The 19,993-nt window shown below is 32.1% G+C and overlaps 11 protein-coding genes across 11 annotated transcripts, besides 2 other annotated features; 5 read left to right on the top strand and 6 right to left on the bottom strand.

Moving 5' to 3' along the window:
* Positions 1-68: 68 nt before the first annotated feature.
* Positions 69-706, bottom strand: TVAGG3_0508940 (retrograde transport, endosome to Golgi; the record flags this gene model as incomplete). The annotated part of the gene is made up of 1 exon (XM_001583350.2): positions 140-706. The coding sequence occupies one exon, from the start codon at positions 704-706 to the stop codon at positions 140-142; it is 567 nt and encodes a 188-aa protein (XP_001583400.1).
* A 413-nt stretch (positions 707-1,119) lies between these two features.
* TVAGG3_0508930 (vesicle docking involved in exocytosis) lies at positions 1,120-3,115 on the top strand (the record flags this gene model as incomplete). Its single annotated transcript, XM_001583351.2, has 1 exon — positions 1,120-2,850. One exon carries the CDS (start codon positions 1,120-1,122, stop codon positions 2,848-2,850), a length of 1,731 nt encoding a protein of 576 aa, XP_001583401.1.
* Positions 3,116-3,287: 172 nt separating this feature from the next.
* TVAGG3_0508920 (cysteine proteinases family) lies at positions 3,288-5,503 on the bottom strand (the record flags this gene model as incomplete). Its single annotated transcript, XM_001583352.1, has 1 exon — positions 3,363-4,748. The coding sequence occupies one exon, from the start codon at positions 4,746-4,748 to the stop codon at positions 3,363-3,365; it is 1,386 nt and encodes a 461-aa protein (XP_001583402.1).
* A 568-nt stretch (positions 5,504-6,071) lies between these two features.
* Positions 6,072-7,493, bottom strand: TVAGG3_0508910 (serine-type endopeptidase protein; the record flags this gene model as incomplete). The annotated part of the gene is made up of 1 exon (XM_001583353.1): positions 6,072-7,493. The coding sequence occupies one exon, from the start codon at positions 7,491-7,493 to the stop codon at positions 6,072-6,074; it is 1,422 nt and encodes a 473-aa protein (XP_001583403.1).
* A 282-nt stretch (positions 7,494-7,775) lies between these two features.
* Positions 7,776-7,813: a mobile genetic element.
* A 577-nt stretch (positions 7,814-8,390) lies between these two features.
* Positions 8,391-8,427: a mobile genetic element.
* A 297-nt stretch (positions 8,428-8,724) lies between these two features.
* TVAGG3_0508880 (Chain b 40s Ribosomal Protein S27) lies at positions 8,725-9,072 on the top strand (the record flags this gene model as incomplete). Its single annotated transcript, XM_001583354.2, has 1 exon — positions 8,748-9,008. One exon carries the CDS (start codon positions 8,748-8,750, stop codon positions 9,006-9,008), a length of 261 nt encoding a protein of 86 aa, XP_001583404.1.
* Positions 9,073-9,324: 252 nt separating this feature from the next.
* TVAGG3_0508870 (rubrerythrin family) lies at positions 9,325-9,946 on the bottom strand (the record flags this gene model as incomplete). Its single annotated transcript, XM_001583355.2, has 1 exon — positions 9,343-9,927. The coding sequence occupies one exon, from the start codon at positions 9,925-9,927 to the stop codon at positions 9,343-9,345; it is 585 nt and encodes a 194-aa protein (XP_001583405.1).
* Positions 9,947-10,512: 566 nt separating this feature from the next.
* Positions 10,513-12,091, top strand: TVAGG3_0508860 (armadillo (ARM) repeat-containing protein family; the record flags this gene model as incomplete). The annotated part of the gene is made up of 1 exon (XM_001583356.2): positions 10,513-12,063. One exon carries the CDS (start codon positions 10,513-10,515, stop codon positions 12,061-12,063), a length of 1,551 nt encoding a protein of 516 aa, XP_001583406.1.
* A 72-nt stretch (positions 12,092-12,163) lies between these two features.
* TVAGG3_0508850 (uncharacterized protein) lies at positions 12,164-12,934 on the top strand (the record flags this gene model as incomplete). The annotated part of the gene is made up of 1 exon (XM_001583357.1): positions 12,164-12,835. One exon carries the CDS (start codon positions 12,164-12,166, stop codon positions 12,833-12,835), a length of 672 nt encoding a protein of 223 aa, XP_001583407.1.
* Positions 12,935-14,697: 1,763 nt separating this feature from the next.
* Positions 14,698-15,413, top strand: TVAGG3_0508840 (RNA polymerase II transcription regulator recruiting protein; the record flags this gene model as incomplete). Its single annotated transcript, XM_001583358.2, has 1 exon — positions 14,724-15,323. The coding sequence occupies one exon, from the start codon at positions 14,724-14,726 to the stop codon at positions 15,321-15,323; it is 600 nt and encodes a 199-aa protein (XP_001583408.1).
* Positions 15,414-15,927: 514 nt separating this feature from the next.
* TVAGG3_0508830 (STKc CK1 domain-containing protein) lies at positions 15,928-17,832 on the bottom strand (the record flags this gene model as incomplete). The annotated part of the gene is made up of 1 exon (XM_001583359.1): positions 16,046-17,824. The coding sequence occupies one exon, from the start codon at positions 17,822-17,824 to the stop codon at positions 16,046-16,048; it is 1,779 nt and encodes a 592-aa protein (XP_001583409.1).
* A 566-nt stretch (positions 17,833-18,398) lies between these two features.
* On the bottom strand, positions 18,399-19,853 carry TVAGG3_0508820 (proteasome regulatory particle assembly; the record flags this gene model as incomplete). The annotated part of the gene is made up of 1 exon (XM_001583360.1): positions 18,399-19,853. The coding sequence occupies one exon, from the start codon at positions 19,851-19,853 to the stop codon at positions 18,399-18,401; it is 1,455 nt and encodes a 484-aa protein (XP_001583410.1).
* Positions 19,854-19,993: the final 140 nt, after the last annotated feature.

Here is a 19,993-nt window from a genome sequence, read left to right as displayed (position 1 = left end):
TTGTTAAGATATGAGTTAGACTATATTGTGTATTTAAAAATTATTTAAAAACTCTTTATGTAGATCAAATTAAACCTTTTATTATGTTTCAAGCAAAAATAAAATAAACAAAAATGCAAATCTAAAACAGCATTCATAATTATTCGTCTTCTCCTTCTTTCTGAAAAACGTCCTTATCGACTTTCATCGTTCCATCTGCCTCCAAAGTATAAATGTATGTAATTGCTGAATTTCCTTGAATATTAATGAGGATAAATGATGGACGAGGTTCTGGGTTTTCGGCACAGAATGCTCCTGTTGCTGATCCAGGATTTATGTATAATTTGCCATCTTTTTGATACATACCAGCTTGATGGCCTCCTCCGAAAGCCAAAATGTCAGCATCTAGTTCACGAGCCTTTGCAGCAAGACGTGCTTTATCATTTGAAGGAATAAGTGTATAGGAAGAAACCAAACCAATCTTGAAACTTCCAACTGTAACTGAGAGCTGCTCACATTCTGTAACATCATCTTCATCAAATTCTCCACGTACTATTTGAACATCGCTGCAGAATTTTCTCAGCATTTCGATTTCACTTCTCGTACAAAGGTTTCCTGTGCATAATATTTGATGAATTTTTCCTGTTGACAAAGATTCTTTGAATACAGCTGGAATACTGTAACTACGGCTTGGTATATGAAGATCGCCAATAACTAAAATCAGCATTTTTTAATTTTTTTTTTCTAAAATGTGAAACCCACATTTGGTTCCGAATAAACATGGTTTAAATCAATTCACTCCTCTAATATCTATTTTGTTTCCGTTTTCTCCATTTTCTCTACCTCCAGATCCATTTTAAATTTAGAACTCCCTACTGTTTCATAAAATCTATTCAGTAAAATTTACAATTAGTTTATTTCTATTAAATATTTACTTTTCTTTGAAGAAACTAATACTATTGTATAAGTGCTTTAAGCTAGTTTAGTATATTGAAAGAATTGAAGATATATGCTGGATATTTATCTATCAATCCTTGAACAATTAGTGAAGTTAATTTATTCTATTTATAGATACTCTCTCATATACAAAAAGATTTTATAATGATGATATCATCTATGATTGTCAATTTTTTTTAAGTGATGACAACTACTAACAAACAGGAGGGTATTCAGCTTGATGCTTTTAAAACTTCTATGGTAGAAGAATTCACAAAACTCGTTGCTGATCTTCCACAGCCAAGAACAGTTGTTTATCCAGATTATATGCATTATTATATTACTTCTACCATTGGCGCTTATTTCAGTAAAAATCCTGATGTGAAAATTGCAAGCCTAAACGCAATCAAGCAATCCGATGCACACCGCTCTCTTATTTATATAACTCCAGCTAATGCCGAATTTATTAAAGAAATTATTCCAAAATATGAGCTCGTACCAAATTACTTAAAGGCAGTATTCATTATTCCTCGCTCAAATGCTTTCGTTGAGCAAACTCTCCGTGAAAATAATTTTTCACCAGTTTATGAGCCTCCCAAAGACCTCAAAACTGATGTTTTATTGCGCGAATTTCATGCTGATTTCATGGCTGTCGATAATTTTTACTTCCTTCTTCCAATCAAAAATTGTTTTGCACATACTTTCATCCAAAACGAGTCTTCTGACATATTTTCTGTTTCCCGTGCTCTTGCCAAGATCCAAACCATCTTTGGAAAGATCCCACAAGTAGTTACAGTCGGAACTAAAGCAGAAATGGTCAGAGACTTAACTTTTGGCATTGAAAACCAATGCAATATCTCAGCATCGAATATACCTCAAATCGATACCTTGCTTATTATCGATCGTTCCGTAGATTTGATAACTCCTTTGTTATCTCAGAATACTGTTGAAACCTTATTAGATAGCGTCTTTGGAATTACTTACGGACGTGTTAACATTGATCCAATCATGATGATGAGCTCAAATAACGCGGCTATCAGAAAAACCCGTCATTTATCAATTCCTGGCTTTTCATTCGAAATTGGCGAGGCTGTAAGTAATACTATGAGGCTTCAAGCAGAAGCAAGGAATGTAAGAGGCGCAACCGACATCAGAGACAAAGCAATACAATATACGGAATTTGGTCATTTTTCTGAGAATCTTAACAAATTAAGGGACAAGGTCGACGAAGCCCTTCACATGATACAACAGAAAAGCCCTGCTGCTAGCAAAATTTACAATGCTGAAGGAAATATTCTTGACTACGGTGACTCATTTCAACTTCTCGAGGAGCATTTGATATCTATGTTCGATGACTGGCCAAGTTCGCTCAAATTAATAGCTATAGAGTCAGCAGCTGGAATTACTCATTCAGATAAGTTTGTACAACTCGTACAGCGCGAAGCGATTGCAGAATTCGGACTTTCAGCCATGGAATCAATGATGAACTTACAAAAACTTCGTCTTCTTTCATCACAAAAATATTTCTATGATTGGTCGGATCTTAAAAAGCAATTAGGACTTATCTGTAAATACGAGGTGAGAAAGGAAGACAATAGGAGAATATACAAAGAACAAGTTGCTGAAAGTTGCGAAGGATATGTCCCAATTTCAATCAGACTCGCTCAAAAAGCTGCCGAACTTACAATACCTACAATTAACGCTCTTGCTTCAGCGCCAATGGCAATGTCGGTCACTGGATCGAAGCCACAACGCGTTGAAGGAGAAAAAAGACGCGTTTTGGTATTTTTCATCGGCGGTGTGTCTCCATGCGAGGTAGGAATGCTCATAAACTTAGGAGATCAATCAGACGGAAAGGTTGAATACATCGTTGGAGCAACAGACCAAATCAACGGAAATGATTTGATCAAACAGATCTGCCCAATGCTTAACTAGATTTTTATGTCTTAAAATGGATTATTTCTTTTGTTTCACAAAAAAAAATATTTTTATCAAATTTATTTATTTAAAAAATCTATATATTTTCTTATGAAAACTATTTTTTCTAGACAAAAAGTAAATATTTTTCAATGTTTTTGATTCCTATAATAATGTCAAATCAAAGAAGGTAATTTTCAATCTTTATCATTTGAAATGATCCATAGACAATGCAAAATTATTCAATTTTATTGCATTATGATGCTATAAAATGAAATTCACTCCAAAATAAATATTTTATCTTAGAAATAGATTTATATGCTGTTTAATCTAGAGTAGTGTTTAAATGTATCAGTGTGCAGGACCTTTCTTGATGTAGAAAAAGAACTTCAACTAACTTGTAATGTTTGTAATATGCAAGTAAATTGTGATTACAAAAAGTGCTTTGATTCTATTCTACTCATCAAAACTGTAAAAAATTGGGTACTATCCACCTCAGGAAAAGAACTTTAAAAAATCAAAACAAATTTTTAATTACTTGATGATTCAACTTCTGTTGGATGCGGTGTTCTATGTGGAAGTGGAACAAAGTTGTATGGAACAGCACCAACTGCATGTGATTCAATATTGCAGTCATCAAATCTACGGTTAAACTTCATGAAACCGTTAAAGTTTGGGATACCAGTCTGCTCACCGTCGTAACGGCTTGTGATATAAAGTCGACCGTTACCGTTACTGGAGACTAACTTGATTTGATCCTTAGCTTGAACAACTTCAATTTTGTTTGTCTTGCATTTTTCTGAATTGATTCCAGAATTGCAAGCTTCATATGGAATACCGAAATTACTTCCAAAGTGTGGGATGACCCACCACCAGCGTTGAAGTCCCTTAGTGTGTGAAGAACTATCTGTGGATAGATTAAGCTTTTTCTGGCCCCAACCAACAATGGTAACATCAAGCATACCAAGAATTGTGCCCCACAATGTGTTATTGCCAACAACTTCTTCGTTTGAATCTTTTTTGAAGTAACCTGAGTAAATACCAGAATTGTATATAAAGATAGATGGGTAAACAGTTATTGAAGAAGTAACAGCACCAACTTCCCAAAGATGGGATTTGATCCATCTCCAGTTGTAAAGGAAGTAGATTGGACAACCTGTATTTGAAGCACCTGAATTGCAACTGCCGGTAAGTGCCCAGTGACGCTTGCAGTTTGACAAACCTGGATAGCATCTGTTGTCAGCGCAATTTTCTCTCGTGAAATCGGAACGTGGAGCTTGCAAATATGAAAATCTCTCTGATGATAAATCTCCTGGATTATCCCAGCCATGGAAATCCGGTGGATGATATGTCCAAAAGAGTTGGTATGCATTAACTGGAGTACGTTCAACGCAGGAATCTCCAAGCATGTCACAGTCAAGAACGTACTGAAGAGAGAAGTTAACGAATTCACCTGCCCAGCGTGAAACTGAGATTGTCATTGCAGATGTTACTGCTGGTGCCCACGAGCTGCACAAATTTGTAACATCAAAAACCGGAAATTTAACTTTCTCGACATAAGGATAAATAGATCTGCCTGGTTGAGTTCCTGAGTAATCCTTTGAATTTTGATTAGAGGCGTTAAGATCATTTGGAAAAGCAGCAACATTTGTGAGACCTGTAATGTAATTATTATCAACCCAGTTGAAGAATTCTTCGTTAGCACCAACTGGAACAGCTGAACCTTGATTTTGTGGTGGATGGCGAACTGGTGACAAGAAACGCTTTGCATCACCGACAGTCATCTTTGCAAACTTTGGATAAAGTTTTGCTTTGAATGGTGCATTAGGATCGTTGTTAATTGCATCAACCATCTCCTGTGTGATGAGGGGATCAGAATCCCTTAAAGATCCAACAAAACACAAATATATAAACATTAATCCGAAATTTTGTGATGTATAAAAAGTGGCACTGTTTTTTTTTGACTTGGCCTTCAATTCAATTCTAGTTACAGGTACCGAAAAAACTCGATAGTACGGGAAAAAACTTGATAGTACGATTATTTTCCCCTCAAATCCATGATCGCACTATCTAGTTTAATTTGAGTGTAAAAATAGAACCTACTAACTATGTAGATTCTAAAAAACTTATAATGATGTCAAAAAAATTGAATGAAATTTCATCGCTGACCACGGTTGCCATATCCCAAATGGGGTCGAGATAGGCTTTCCAGTGGTAGTAGGTGTCTTTAACTCAGCCTTCCGCCACACAGATAGAAACTATCATCTTCCATGATTGTCTATCTGCAGTAGGGGCTTTGGAAGTGCTCAAATTTCCGACCTGCTTGAAATCTTCACTCCAACTTCAAGAACATCGGGATTTTACTGTGTCAGTAGGTACAAATAACGATGTTGTTGAAGTTGGGACGGAGTGTTTCAGCGGGTATGCCAAATTTGGTATGCGGTGCTCGAAGAGCGAAACTCGAGAGTATCGCAATCAAATGCAAACAAACAAAGAGAGTACATACCGAGGATGTCATACAAATCGTAAAATATGACTCTTTGGTTTTGCAATATAAACAATTGTTTAATTTGGAATAAAAATATCGTATTTTTGCATTTTATAAGTTGTTTAGCCTTCCTTATCTGTTATTTGAAGGTTTTTCCACCTTGGACCCAAAATTCACTGAGAATTAATGAAGTCTGGGTGCTAACGTATGAAAAAATTGAGGGACTGTCACTTTTTCTACTACCGAGTATTCTGGCCACTAACGAATTTTTTAGGTACCTGTAGCATGTGAGATCCTTGAGCTGTTTGCTGTAAAGTTCGTGATATATCAAGCTTCAATTTTATATCAACATGGTAATTTGTATCAATTCTACTGCATAATTTTGATATAAGATGCATTTTTTGATAGAAAACTGATCGACTTCTTTTTTGGATCACATCATGCCAATTTATAAATTATTTCTCTAGATAATTTGTGGGGATAATATATAAATCTAAATTGTATTATATGATTTACTCCAAACTCAGCTTTCTACATATATACGCTATGCATAGTCTCTAGCCAGAGTTTTAGACCAAAATTTTGAAAATCACGCAAAAGGTCAAAATTTCTGAATATCTAATAATGGGATGTTATTGAAGTTTCACAACATTCTCATATTTTGCAATATCAGAATGAGAAAGGATATATGATCATGATTATAAAAGATTAATAGTTTAAAATTAATTTCAAAACATATAGATAATAAAGATTATTCTTCTGGGACTGCAGATTTATTGATATCACTAATATTTGGTGGATAAACATCTTGCAGGGAAGGTATATTTGTTAAGCACCATGGTTTGTTTTTAATTAGATTTTGACATTGTATTTTAGGGCAGAATTTGCACTTTCCATCAAGTAAATTATTCTTGATGACAAATGTTACAACAACAGAGAACACAATGATCATAATAGGGAATGCCAAAAATGCAGTGATTCCTCTTGCAATTGCAGCGCATTTTGTCTTTGTGTTGTTCGGAAGAAGTGCAAGAGAAAGTAAAACGCCTAAAACAAATCCTCCAACATGTTGGAAGTTGTCTACATAAGGAAGAATTCCAACAGCACCAATGAAAATTATCATGAATATCTCTGTGATCAAATAGCAAACTCGCTTTTTAATATGGAAACTTGCAATGAGTCTTGTGAGAGAAAATCCTAGCCAGCCGCATATAGCTCCTGTTGCACCGCAAATAACTGACTCAGAGATGATGTATGAAGATAAAACGTTTCCATAGAGTCCGCATAACAAGAATATTAGCAAAGCTGACCAGAAACCATTGTATCTTTCAATCTCGTAGAGAAGTCCCATGTAAACAATGTCAATAGCCAAAATTGCAACTCCTGGTTGAAGAGAAATAGCAACGAGAAGTCTCCACCACTCTCCATCATAAATCCATGGTGGATACAAAGCTCCAACTCTCATGAGAAGCTTTGCTGAAGGTCCGTAGTATAAATTCTCTTGAATGTTGTATGATTTGAAGTTTGCGAAACCTTTGTCGCCTTCTTTGTACCAAAAATAAAAAGCAAATCCTAAATGAATGGCAGCAAGTACCATAAAGCCAATTGTCCATATCAGTGGACTCTTGAGATCAATTAGGAGGTAATCTTGCGCACTTTCATTGTAATTTTTAACATGTTTCAAAGAAGTTGGGTCAAAATCTACAACTGCATCATTATTTGCAAAATCATTGCCTGATTCACTGTTTTTCGGCCTTATTTCCATTGGTTCATACATTCCTGTCATTAATTCTGTATCTTTATCTGGATTATGAACTCTTGGCTTGTTATTTAATGGCTGATTAATCTTTGTCATGAGTGAATTCTGTGCTTGCCACCAATTTGCACCATCTTGAACGCTGTCAAGCATATCATCATTATCCTCGAAATATCCTCCTTTTTTAGAAGATTTTGATGATTCTTCTTGATCACTATGTTTTATTTTGGTTGTTTTCGTTTGTTGCTTTGAATCTGATGAAATATCTGATAAATATGTTGATGATTGATCTGAATCAGAACTTCTCCAATTAGATTTAAAACGAGATTTAGCCTTTGATCTCTTTGACTCGTGTCGAGAACTATCTGGTGAATCTGATGAGTAATAGCTGCCTGATGATGAGGATTTATCACTCATATAATTTTCTGAATTCAATATATTAAATTTTTCAATGAAAAAAAATTATCTTTGCCAAAATCTTGAATACTGCGTTATTGATACTATAAAAAATTAGAAATAAAATAATTATGTCAAATTTTTGAGAGGCATTCGGGTTTTTGAGAGCGTGACAAGAGAAGTCGGGTGTATAACATATGCACAAACAATTTATATGAATGGAGAAAAAAATAGAGTCGGAATTGAAGCGGATCCAACAAAAAAAAATTAAGAAAATAAAATGATAAATATTAATTGCACACTTGTTGTAAACAGAAATTCATCAAAAGTGACACCTCAGAAAAGCTAAAATATTGAATTTTTGGAACTTTTGATAGAGCACGTTTTTAAATATTAATTAAAGTAAATGTATATTTTGTAAAGATTCTTTTTAATAAAAAAATAAAATTTTGAAGAAGAACACAAAATCTTCTGAAAAATAATATCACATAAACTCATATTATTTTCTAATATATAACTATTTTATATAAAAATCAAATTCAATGATCTTAAAAGCGAAGGATAAACCTCAAAATTTACGAATATAATGAGTGGGAATATAATGCTTATCTATCATAAAACCATATGAAATATCAATTTTTGCTTTACGCCTATTCCCACTCATTATATTCGTAAATTTTGAGGTTTATCCTTCGCTTTTAAGATCATTGAATTTGATTTTTATATAAAATAGTTATATATTAGAAAATAATATGAGTTTATGTGATATTATTTTTCAGAAGATTTCATTCTATATGCCTATGAAAAGTACTCTCAAAACTAACTTTTTCTTAATTATAATTAAATCTAGAATATTGTATTATGCTTAGTATTATTTCATTTTTCTCATTCAATTTAGAATTTACAAATGTCAAAAAATTGAGAGCTGTCACTTTTGATGAATTTCTGTTTATTACACACTTAGGCTGTGTAATGACAGGGTATTGATTTTTCTTTATTGGTGTTTTTCTGGAATATCGCCAAATAATCTTATGAAGAAATAGCATTATCACATTATTTTAAGTTATTACATGAACTGCGTGGCATGATTTCAATAGTTTGAGTAAATAATTTGAAGAATTGAAATTTGTTGGATTTCATTCCAAGTCGAAATGAACTTTTAATTCCAAATTCAGGCTTCTTGATGATTTTAGTCTTGATATTCATAAAAGAAACATGTTTTTATTGGGGAAAATTTCACAAGACGATATGTAAAGTCTTGGTCCCGCCTTTGAAATGACAACTCTTGATGTTGATATTCTCCACCCAACTGTTGAGCAAGAAGCTCACACAAACAAGAAGATGACACTCGTTCCAAATCCACGTTCCGAGTTCCTCTCCCTTCGCTGCCCATCCTGCACAGGACTTACAACAGCATTCTCACACTCTAACGTTCCAGTTTTCTGCAAGAACTGCCAGACACCACTTGCTACACCAACAGGCGGCCGCATCCTTCTTGCTGATCAGGTCGAAATCCGCCCAAGAGTTAATGCTTAAATTTATTTTAAATATGCTTTATTAATACTAATATTATTGAAATATTTACCCCAGACATTTTTTACCACGAATTTCTCTAGTACAACCTCTTAATTTTTAATTTTTTTATTCGAATTTATTTAGATAGGAGCTTCCATCTTACAGATACTTAGCCACTTTATGAAAGGAATAATTCCACCTGTTTTTGATTCTAAATTCAAGATAACGATAATAAAAATTTTGATATTGCAATAAGATTATCGAAACATTGTTATCTTAATTAAACGCATTTGACCAAATTTGTATTGGTTGTATAAATGTATTAAATTCTTGTATATTTAAATTATAAAACTTTTTACTCAAGAACTTCTTTGATTTCCATGAAACTTTGTGTATGTCCGCAAACAGGACATTCCTTTGGAGCTTCTATTGCCTCTGTTGTATAGCCGCAGTTACGGCACTTCCATTGAACAACACGAGTCTTCTTCCAAACAGTTCCTGTTTCAACCTGCTGAGCAAGAAGAGCGAAACGAGCTTCATGCTCCTTCTCAACTTGAGCAATCAAGCGGAATTTGTTAGCAATCTCTGTAAAGCCTTCTTCTTCGGCAATATCGGCCATATGTGGGTATGTTTTTGTCCATTCTTCATTTTCACCATGTGCAGCATATTTAAGATTCTCGAGAGTTGTTCCGATTGTATAAGAAGGAATTGTCATTTGAACATGGACTTCTGGATTAGCTTCCTTGAGGAATTTAAGGAAAATCTTACCGTGTTCTCTCTCATTTTCAGCTGTTTCAAGGAAGATAGCAGAGATTTGCTCGAATCCTTGCTTCTTTGCCTTGCTAGCGAAGAATGTATAGCGAGTTCTAGCCATGCTCTCACCAGCAAAAGCAATAGCAAGGTTCTTCTCAGTACGGCTGCCCTTAATTGGTATTGACATCGAAAAAATGTGATTTAATTCTGTAACGTATTCAATTTTTACAATGAAAAGAGAGTTGAGAAATTGATACAAAACTATACCAATAATTTGAATTTAGCACCACATAGCTATGATTAATGATATCCCTGCACGATCAGATTTTATTTTTAATTAGCTAGATATTTTTGACAAATTTACGTGTCAATTTTCTATCGATCTGGAATGCATGAAACCTTTTTTGTATCAAAGAAGTCTTAAAAATGAGACAAAGCATCAGAGAACAGTATGAAATTCAAACGAATGTGTGAAATGTAATTTGTCAGCAGTTAGTCACATGATGCATAGTCTGCACAAACTACACATATGTTTTGTAGTCTTGGTGTATAGAAAAGTAATGTACATAAAGAGATATAGAGAATCAAATTTTTCAAATTCGTTTATGATTCAAAAATAAACTAATTATTGAGTAGCGTATATAAAATAAGAATGATCTATCCTGTTAAAATTTTGTAAAATCCTCCAAAAAAATCACAATTTTAAAAATCTGAAATCAAAAAGTATATTTTTCGAAGCGAAATAAAAATAAAAAGTGAATTTTTTTATAAAATGGATGTTTTTCTTGAAGAACAAAGGCTTAAAAAGCTAAGAGAGGATTCAGTTATCGGAAAGGGACTCCAGAAAGACCTTGAATGTAGAAATAGCGACGAAAGACAGCTTGATTTCGGGATTTATTCTTTAAATAATTCGATTGACCAAATATTATCAATCTTTGAAGAAAATCCTGAAGACGAAAATGCATTATTTGAAAATTTTGTCATCTTTTATGTTGAACTTACAGGTTTCATTGGATATATCGAAATTTTTATCTCCAAATATCAATACATTCCAGCTACAACATTCAGAAACTCGAATATTCATGACAAATTTTTAAATTTGCTTCATTATAACCTTCCAATTTCAATTATTAATCAAATTTTATTCATATTTTCGCAGTATTATTTCAGGAACGAACATTTAATAAGAATTATTATGTCTACAAACTATTCCGAGTATGTGTTTCAGTCAATTTTCAATAATACAGCAAATTATTCTACATATAGGTACATTGTTTCTTCAATTGATCGATTAGCAGCAAACAACTATGACATGTACAAATACATTGTTGACAATGACCTGGTATCAAAAATTTTTGAATGGAAAGGAATTCTTGAAAATGCTTTGAAAAATCAAACTGAAGAACCTCATGAGCCTGAAGAAAATCAAAATGCATACGAGACGCGTGCTCAGCCACTTATTGATGAAAATGATATAATTTGGTTCAATATTTCATTTACAAACATTATTTCAGCATTATTTAGGATTACAGAAGCAATAAGTTATGCATCAGACTTGATTCCGAAGCTTAGAGACTTCTTGACCATTCCAAATCCGATAATTATTTGTAATATCTTCAGAGCAATAAGATATAGCATCAAAATATCACCGGCGCAACGTGATCATTTTTATACTTATAATTATGATCGAGATATCATCGATTTTATCAAAAATCCAAAAGATTTTTCAAATTTCGATGTTGACATCGAAGCTTTCATGGCTCTTTGCTTCTTATGCCAGAATGACGATGCTGCATGTGAAAGATACCTCACAGTTGACTTCTTTACAAGTCTTGTTAGATTAACCAATAACAATCCAAGAGATTTAGATCCGTTCCTATTTAATCTTTCAATGTTGGTCATCGAAAACGATTCTGTTATTTCAAATTTCGTTTTTTCGCAACTTTTTGAGTCAGTTTGCAATTTGTTCCAATCCGAAGCTTTTGTTGTTCGTATCGATTCACTAATGGTACTAACAGCCATCCTGAAGAAATCACAAGACTTTGACATCTTAAATACGATTCTTCATACAAATATTTTGGATTGCTTCGAAATTATGGAATCTGTTGATGATAAAAGCTCTATAATATATTTCCAAGAAGCAATTGAGAACGTTTTGAACTATTCTTTGAGAAATAATAAAGATGATTGGATAGAAATGATAAAAGAGAGAGAATTCATTTATCCTCTTGTTCAGGAACAATTAGAAAATGAAGATCCTGAAATTCAATGGCATGCAGAAAATTTGATAAACTTATTTGAAGAAATAGGAGTTACTGACTAATTCTTTATTCATATAAACCTATAAACTGTTATATTTTTTAATTTTGACTTTGTTTTGATTTTTTTGTCATGTAAACTAAGAAATTTTGTAAACATTAGAAATGCAGGGAGCATCGAAACTGGAACAAATTATTCAGAACGAAGACCAAATATGCAAACTTATCCGTGGCAATTTCCTTAAAATACAGGGCGAAGTAAGACAAAATCGCGCGAAAGAAAAACCATTATCCGAACAAATTCAATTTATTATTAATCAAGTCTTTATCAACGTCGGACAACCTGTACAAATATTAAAGTCACTCGGTATCCTGATTTTTAATAAAGCAATTGCATTTCAATTTTCCGTATTTACCGCAAATATTATTGTTCCAAAAACTATTATGATACAGAAACTCAAAGCAGAGAATTGGAAACTTGCCGGTACGTCATACGATCAAAAAATTGCTTCATTAATTGGACAAAATGAATTAAAAAATTGGACCGCTTTTGAATTACCAGATAATTGTCCGCTAGTCCATTTTATAGAGTCAAATCCTAATTTAATTGCTTCAGAAGCTTGCTTTGGCCTTGATACTCATCCAAAATTCCCATTCATTGGTCCAGGTATGCCACCTGAAGATGTGCTGATAGAACCGCATTTCCCATTAGTTTCAATTCAGTATGAACGAGTAACAGAAAATGAATTAATTCTTCATTACGAACCATCTGGAACTACACCAATAAATAAGAAGTCCTGGAATATTACACCAGCAAAGCATTTCGAAATTGTTTGAATTTTCTTCCCTTTGTAATTTATTTTTTATTAGTAATTGTAAAACGTTTTTATATTCTCTCGGTATATCTTTCTTTTAATGTGGTTTAGAGTGTAAGAAGATTCTAGTTACATAGTCCCAAAAATTCCTGATATTCAAATATGAAAAATAAAAAACTGGATACTACTATGAACCATTGAAATTTTACTCATAATATGGTAATTTAAATTGCAAACATGATTATATTAATGAATAGACAGAGGATGATAATTTTATCAATCTAAAAAAACACTATTTTTCTCCAATTTAAAAATGAATGACATTGATATGTGTTTTTATATTAAATTCTAATCTTAAATTTAGATAAAGCCTAATATTAAAAGAAATTTGAATCTCAAAGAGGAAATAACCTAAAAACAACCATTGAATCGGCCATTTCATCAATAATTCAGATTACTAGCATGCCTAGATTTTGAAATAATTAAGAATTTGGCTCCATTACATTGGCAATTAACTCAAAAATTATTTAAATGCTTAGATGACCACGAAATCATATACAATTACTTAGCCTATCAGATTATTAATAAGAGTTAGTCCTTGTCGTAGATTAAAAACTTTACACTTTTCAAAAAATTGGCGTTAGTTCAGAAATAAACGTTGTTATTCAAAAGTGATCGAATAAATGCTGTTCATGATAAGAGGTTCGAAAATATATGAAAAATGATAAAATATAATTGTAAAATGGGAATATATTGATTTATCAATGAGATTAGAAGAATATGTAGTAAAATTAAAATTTGAAATTGGATCGAAATAAGAATTTCGCTTCGCCGTTAATCATAATGACTTTATTGATTGATTCTTATGCAAAATATAGCAATCACGAAGAAATATACTGTACGAATGGTATCGAATGATGCGATTGATAATTTCCATCGAAATTTTCGATTTAATGATCAATTTCATATTCATGATGGTATACTGATATAGTATGAATAAAAGATTTAAAAACCTAATCCTCTCTATAAAATATATTTTCAAATTTAGACTATTTAATTACAAATACCTTATATGTATAGTTTATTTATTTTTGAGGAAATCTAGATTCAAAAGTGATTTAAAAATTTGTTTGAATTTACAGGAAATCGTTTGAAAATGATTCATATGGCCTGATATGATATAAAATTATTATCAAATAAATTTACAAATATCATATAAAAAACTCTTAAAAAATAAGATTAGCTATTTAATATATTCGGAAGCAATAATATCTTATAATAAAATTATTTTATTAAAATATAAATATTTCAATTTGATTATAAATTTGAAGAGTAAAAAATTTCAAGTTAAATGCGAATCTCCATTTGATTTTCCTTTTTATTAGCCATCATGATATTCAAATCCTTAATTCGTTTCGTTGAGGTTGAATAACTTTATTTTAAAATTATTTGTTTAAAAAATACTGATTATATGATATATATGTGCATTACATAATTGACCAAGTAATTCAAATCATTCTTTCAATTTAAAATTCAATGCATGTTCGATCATTGCTTATTATAATTGTATCTTGTAAAATATAAACAGGATTTTTAATTTGAATTGTCTTAATTTTGAGAAGAAATGTCAAATACTATACATCTCAGCTTTTTCATAAATTTGATATCATATTTGATTCAATTATTGATTTATGATATTATTTTAAATTTCATTCCCATCAATTATCGCAATTCAAATTTTAATCATCGGTGTCTCTCAAATAATTTATCCGAACAATTTTATCAGACATCAATACATCAGCATACTCTAATAAAATTTTTAATGGCACGTTATTGTTGGCCAACGTCAATTTTTATAGTTCTCAAAAAATTCTTTATCGTTCACAAATTCCAACGGAGTTATTTGTTTTATGATAGCCCTCCAGAACCAAGCTGACTACAATGAATATTTAAACCTTCGTGCTACTCTTGAAAAGAACAGGATTCAAGATACTAACAGGTTACAGAAGAAACGTGCATTTACTGTCTGCGAAGACGCCATGATCAAATTTCTCGCAAAACATTATAATGGAGATATAAATTGGAAGGAAGTTGCTCAACAAATCCCCGGAAAATCCACTCGTCAGTGCCGCGAAAGATACCAGACCTACCTTGCACCCGGAATTAATATTGCTCCATGGACCAGGGAAGAAGATGACCTTCTGCTTAAAAAAGTTACTGAGTTAGGTTCTAAGTGGTCAATTATCGCTCAATTCTTTAATGGACGATCAGCAAATTCGTTAAAGAATAGATACAACGTACATATAATACACAGAGGACGTAATTCCAAAATGCATAGCGAGCCCTCCTCTGACAATTCCTATATTCAATCATCAACTCCCGAGCCAGAAATTATCAATCAGCCTCAAACCTTTAGGTATCCTCCAATTTCAAACCTTATTCAAATAGCTTTGGGTACAAATGGCATGCCAGTGGATATCTATCAGCATATTTATGTTCCTCCGTGTTAATTTCAATTCATTTTTTATTTTATACTTTTGTTTTTATTACTTCATTGTTTATTATATTCCATATATAAAAATAACCATTTTAAGCTTCTATCTTTAAAATTTTTCCTTTACAAATTTTTCAAAAACCCATAAACACGAAATTTATGACGATGTTTGCGTATTGAATTTAAAGAACTATTAGAAGTTCATATCGATTTTTTACGATTCTAAAAAATGGAGAAATTTTCTCAATACAAATATATGAATATAACCTGTTTGAGCTGAATATTATAAACGCTTAAGATAGTTGTATCTTAATTACTGAAGAGTGAAATAGAATTTATGGTTATAGTCATTATGCATCGAAGATTTCATTATCACAGTCCTAAATCTGGTAATCTACTGATAACAATTGAATTAATCTATATAAGTATTGAATAATTATGATGATAACTTGTCTTAGATCAAGTCTTGGACAATACGATTATCCCTTCCGAATAGGTTTCATTGCTGAGGTTGAAATATATTTGTTCGTTTGATTTTTGTTAAATTAATGCAAAAAGAAAATAAATTCGTTCTTGATATTGTTTCGGAAATATGGAAACCGATTAAAAAACAAAAAATAATATTACAATCATATTTACTCACACAAAAACTATAATATTTTAACAAATATATCGCAAAATTTTGCATCCTCAATATAAATTAATTTTTTTGATGAGGACTTATTAAAAATTTCTCTATTACTTCCTCTTGCTTACTTTAGCAGGCGAAAGGTTTTGAGGCGTCATGGCACCTCTTCTAATTAAAAACTGGTCAACGGTGTTCAAACTCGTCATATCTTCCGGTAGAGCCACTTTTCTCTTTTTTATTCTTGGCGACGGTTGTGAAGATTTATAACGATCAGTACTCATTTCTTTTTGTTTTTCAATCTGTTGCGGTTGTTGTTCAACAGATTTGTTTCTTTCCTGATGCCTATGGTGATGATGGTGGTGATGTTTCCTTTCAACACTTGAAGATCTTCTTACAGCAGCAGCATTTGATTTCTTTCTTTCTTCACTTTGATTTATCATTTGTTGTTGTTTCTTTCTTTGTTCTTCTTCCAATCTACGCTTCCTTTGTTCTTCTTCTGCTGCTCTTCTCTTCATCTCTTCTTCCATCGCTTTTCTTCTTTGTTCTTCTTCAACTTTTTGTTGTTGTTGTTTTACATCAACTGATGGTTTTCTTTCTTCTTTTGATTTGTTGAGATCTATTTGGATGATTCCAGCTGTTGGTTGATGAGGAAGAGGCTTACGAGATGCTTGGCTCTTCTTCATCTTCTTTTTAACAACTTTCTTCGTTCCTTTCTTAACAACGCGTTTCTTTGATCGCGATGCTTTCTTCGGTTCGTTATCTTGAATTGTGACTTTTTTGTCGTCGGCAACAACCATGTCAATCGTGTTTATTGGGGCTCCTACGTCAGGCAATGTTACTTGTGGCTTGATCATCTTTTCTTGGGAGCCAACTGTTGCGAATTCGCCACTTTTTACGGCATCAACTGAGAAGTATTTTTGATCAGAAGAAAAAGTGGCGTTAACAGCGTAATTTTGACGTCTCTTGTGGACAGTACGACGTGGAACAGCACCATCCATTGTGGAATATGGTACTTCTGACCAGTCGTATTGATAATCGTAAACCCAATTTTGGCTTATGAAATAATTTCTGAAAAGTGAACGATAAGTGACGTAATCTGGTTCTTGTTCGAAAGATAAGCCACGAGCCATAACCAGAAACTGTGCAAATACAGAAGGAAGGCCTTGGCATAATACTTCTGGACTTGTTTTACGTTTTGACTCACAAATCTTGGCGTATTTCTCTTTCCTATCTTTGGCATCAATTCCCATCCATGGAAGTGATCCTTTACATAGGTAAATTAGTACATACGCAAGTCCTTCAATATCATCACGACGAGACTGCTCGTAACCAGCAAGAGCATTAATAGAAGCATATCTTGCGGTTCCTGTAAGTGATTTTCCTGATGAAAATTTTATATGTTGATGCGTATTTTGGTCTCTGTAACGTTTGGCGAGGCCATAATCGATAATATACAGTTTATTTGCGCAGTTACCTTTGCCCATCACAAAGTTGTCTGGTTTTAAGTCACGATGAATGTAATTTTTTGAATGAAAAAACTGAACAGAAGTAATCATTTGTTCTGCAAGCATGCAAACAGTCTTGACCGACATGTGACGATTGCATTTTGTAAGAAGGCCTTCTAAAGAGTTGCCTAATAATTCGATTACGATTACATTTCGATCGAAATCTTCTGCTTGATAAAATAATCGTGGTATATTTGTCGAACCAGCCATAATTTGATATATTCTCGCCTCAAATAATAGTTGAGGAACTGAAACGTTATTATCTTCGACTTTGACTGCATATCTCTCTCCAGTATCTTTATCAATTGCAATATATATCTGTCCGAAGCTACCTTGACCTATTTTTTGTTGCAGGATATATTTATTGTCCACAATATTATCCATTATTCTGCAACAAATAACAGAAAAAGTTTAGATTTTTTTTTCCCAAGAAAATTTCCAACGGGAAAAATGATGTGATAATTCAAATGTGTGGTTGCTATTAATGTCTTTTTGAGAAAATTTCTAGAACGGCTACAAATTCAATCTGAAATGGGGTGAAGAATTGCATAAATTGACTTAAATATTAGATGAGATGGATACGTTAAAGAAGAGAATCTTGAATAGATCACCACTTATGATTAATCATTTTCAAAAATCAATTGATTTCAAGATTATTTCAATTATAAACTTAAAAATAAATCAAAACAAAGAAACTAATGAAATCTCTACATTTGTTTTGATTGCCTGAGATTTCGGAATGAGAATGGTTCCTAACTCTGACAAAAGCAATTTCGATATTGATAATGAAGGTGAGCCTAATTTCTATACTGTATCTTGGGTAAAAAAAATCCTTACATAAGATGTAAGGATTCATTGAAAATTAACCTTAAACGCAAGAATTGAAAATATTGTCAGACGGAGAAAAAGTGTATCCTTAACAAATATCACTATTTATTATTTCACAAAAAGATATTCTTTATTTAATTTTCATTCTAGCAATCATTGCATTGATAGTAGCACCATATGAAATTAGAAGTTCCGCTGTTTCTTGACTATTTCTATGTGTTGCAAAATTAAAAGCGTTGTATCCAGTTTTATCTTTCTGATTGATATTTACACCATAAGAAATGAGGAGTCCAACTGTTTCTTTACTATTATGTAATCCTGCAAAATGTAGGGCAGTTAGTTCATTTTTAACTTTTTCACTAATATTCGCGCCATTTGAAATAAGAAGTTGGGCAATTTCGTAATGATTAAAACAAGCCGCAAAATCGAGAGCAGTATATCCAGAGTCATCTTTCTCATTGATATTTACACCATATGAAATAAGAAGTTCGACCGTTTCCTTACTATTATAATATGCTGCCCAATGAAGCGCAGTTTTTCCGTAAATATCTTTTTTATTGATATTTGCATCATGTAGAAGAAGAAGTTCCACAATTTCTTTACAATCATTAATTGTTGCAAAATGAAGAGTTGTTTGTCTGTGAGAATTACTCACATTGATAAATGCACCATGTGAAATGAAATATTCGCATAGAGATGCAATTTCAAACATTCCTGAATAGAGTAAACATTTGTTAAAATTAAAATAGTCTTTGTAATTGTGATCAGAATAGACTAACATTGATTCAAGATTATTATACTGTGCACAATAAAATAAATCGATCCCTATATTGTGTTCCTTCATCAAAAATGTAACAAAATCAATGTTGTGTGAAATAATTGCATATTCCATACATTCTTCATCTGGTTTTTGATATTTCAAACATTCACTCAAGATCTCTTTGTTTCTGCCTAAAAATGAAAATTGAAGGCATGTTTGAGTTATTTTTGAGTTAAATTTCACTCTTAAAAACTTGAAACAATCAATTGCTCCGTGATAACAACATAATTCAAGTAATGAATATCTTGCTTTAGATTCTGGATATAAACTGCTCTTGAGTTTTTTATTTTTATTAAACCCTTCTCTCTCCGTGAATGAGATGAATATATCTAGGTCATTATACATAATTGCTCTGTAAATTGTATCTTCTGAATGAACATCGAGATTTGTTAATTTAATTTCGCCGAAACCTTGAGAGTTGTTTAATTTAATTCCATACTCTTTATAGAACAGGAAGTTTGAAATATTTATGATATCACTGACCTCGTTGACATGATATTCATCAAATATTAATTTTGCAAGTTCCAAATATGACTTTGCATAGCGATTATTATACAGAATGATATTTAAAATATTTTTAATAACATTTTTGGGATGGCATTTCTTGGAATCAATCAATTCCATTTTGATCATTTTGTAAATTTTCCTTAATTCTTCCTCATTTTCCGTTTTTAACTGATATAATGCAATATATGAATCGATATAGTATTTATAGATACTTCTCAATTTACTGTATTTTATTGGAGGAATCTTTGGATATGGCATCAAAAAATATAAAAGTCTTAGTTTTGCATGTGAAAAGCATTGACTGCAGATATGTTTTATTAAACACAACTAAGCTAGTAGATATGTAATGAATACATCACAGAACTAAAGTCGAACGCATTAAGATATTGTAATTTCAT

The sequence above is a fragment of the Trichomonas vaginalis genome, chromosome II (genome assembly GCF_026262505.1).
Source record: "Trichomonas vaginalis G3 chromosome II, whole genome shotgun sequence".
Taxonomy (NCBI): Eukaryota; Parabasalia; order Trichomonadida; family Trichomonadidae; genus Trichomonas; species Trichomonas vaginalis.
The sequence above is the reverse complement of the archived record's forward strand: the minus strand, read 5'-3'. Positions and strand labels throughout refer to the sequence as shown.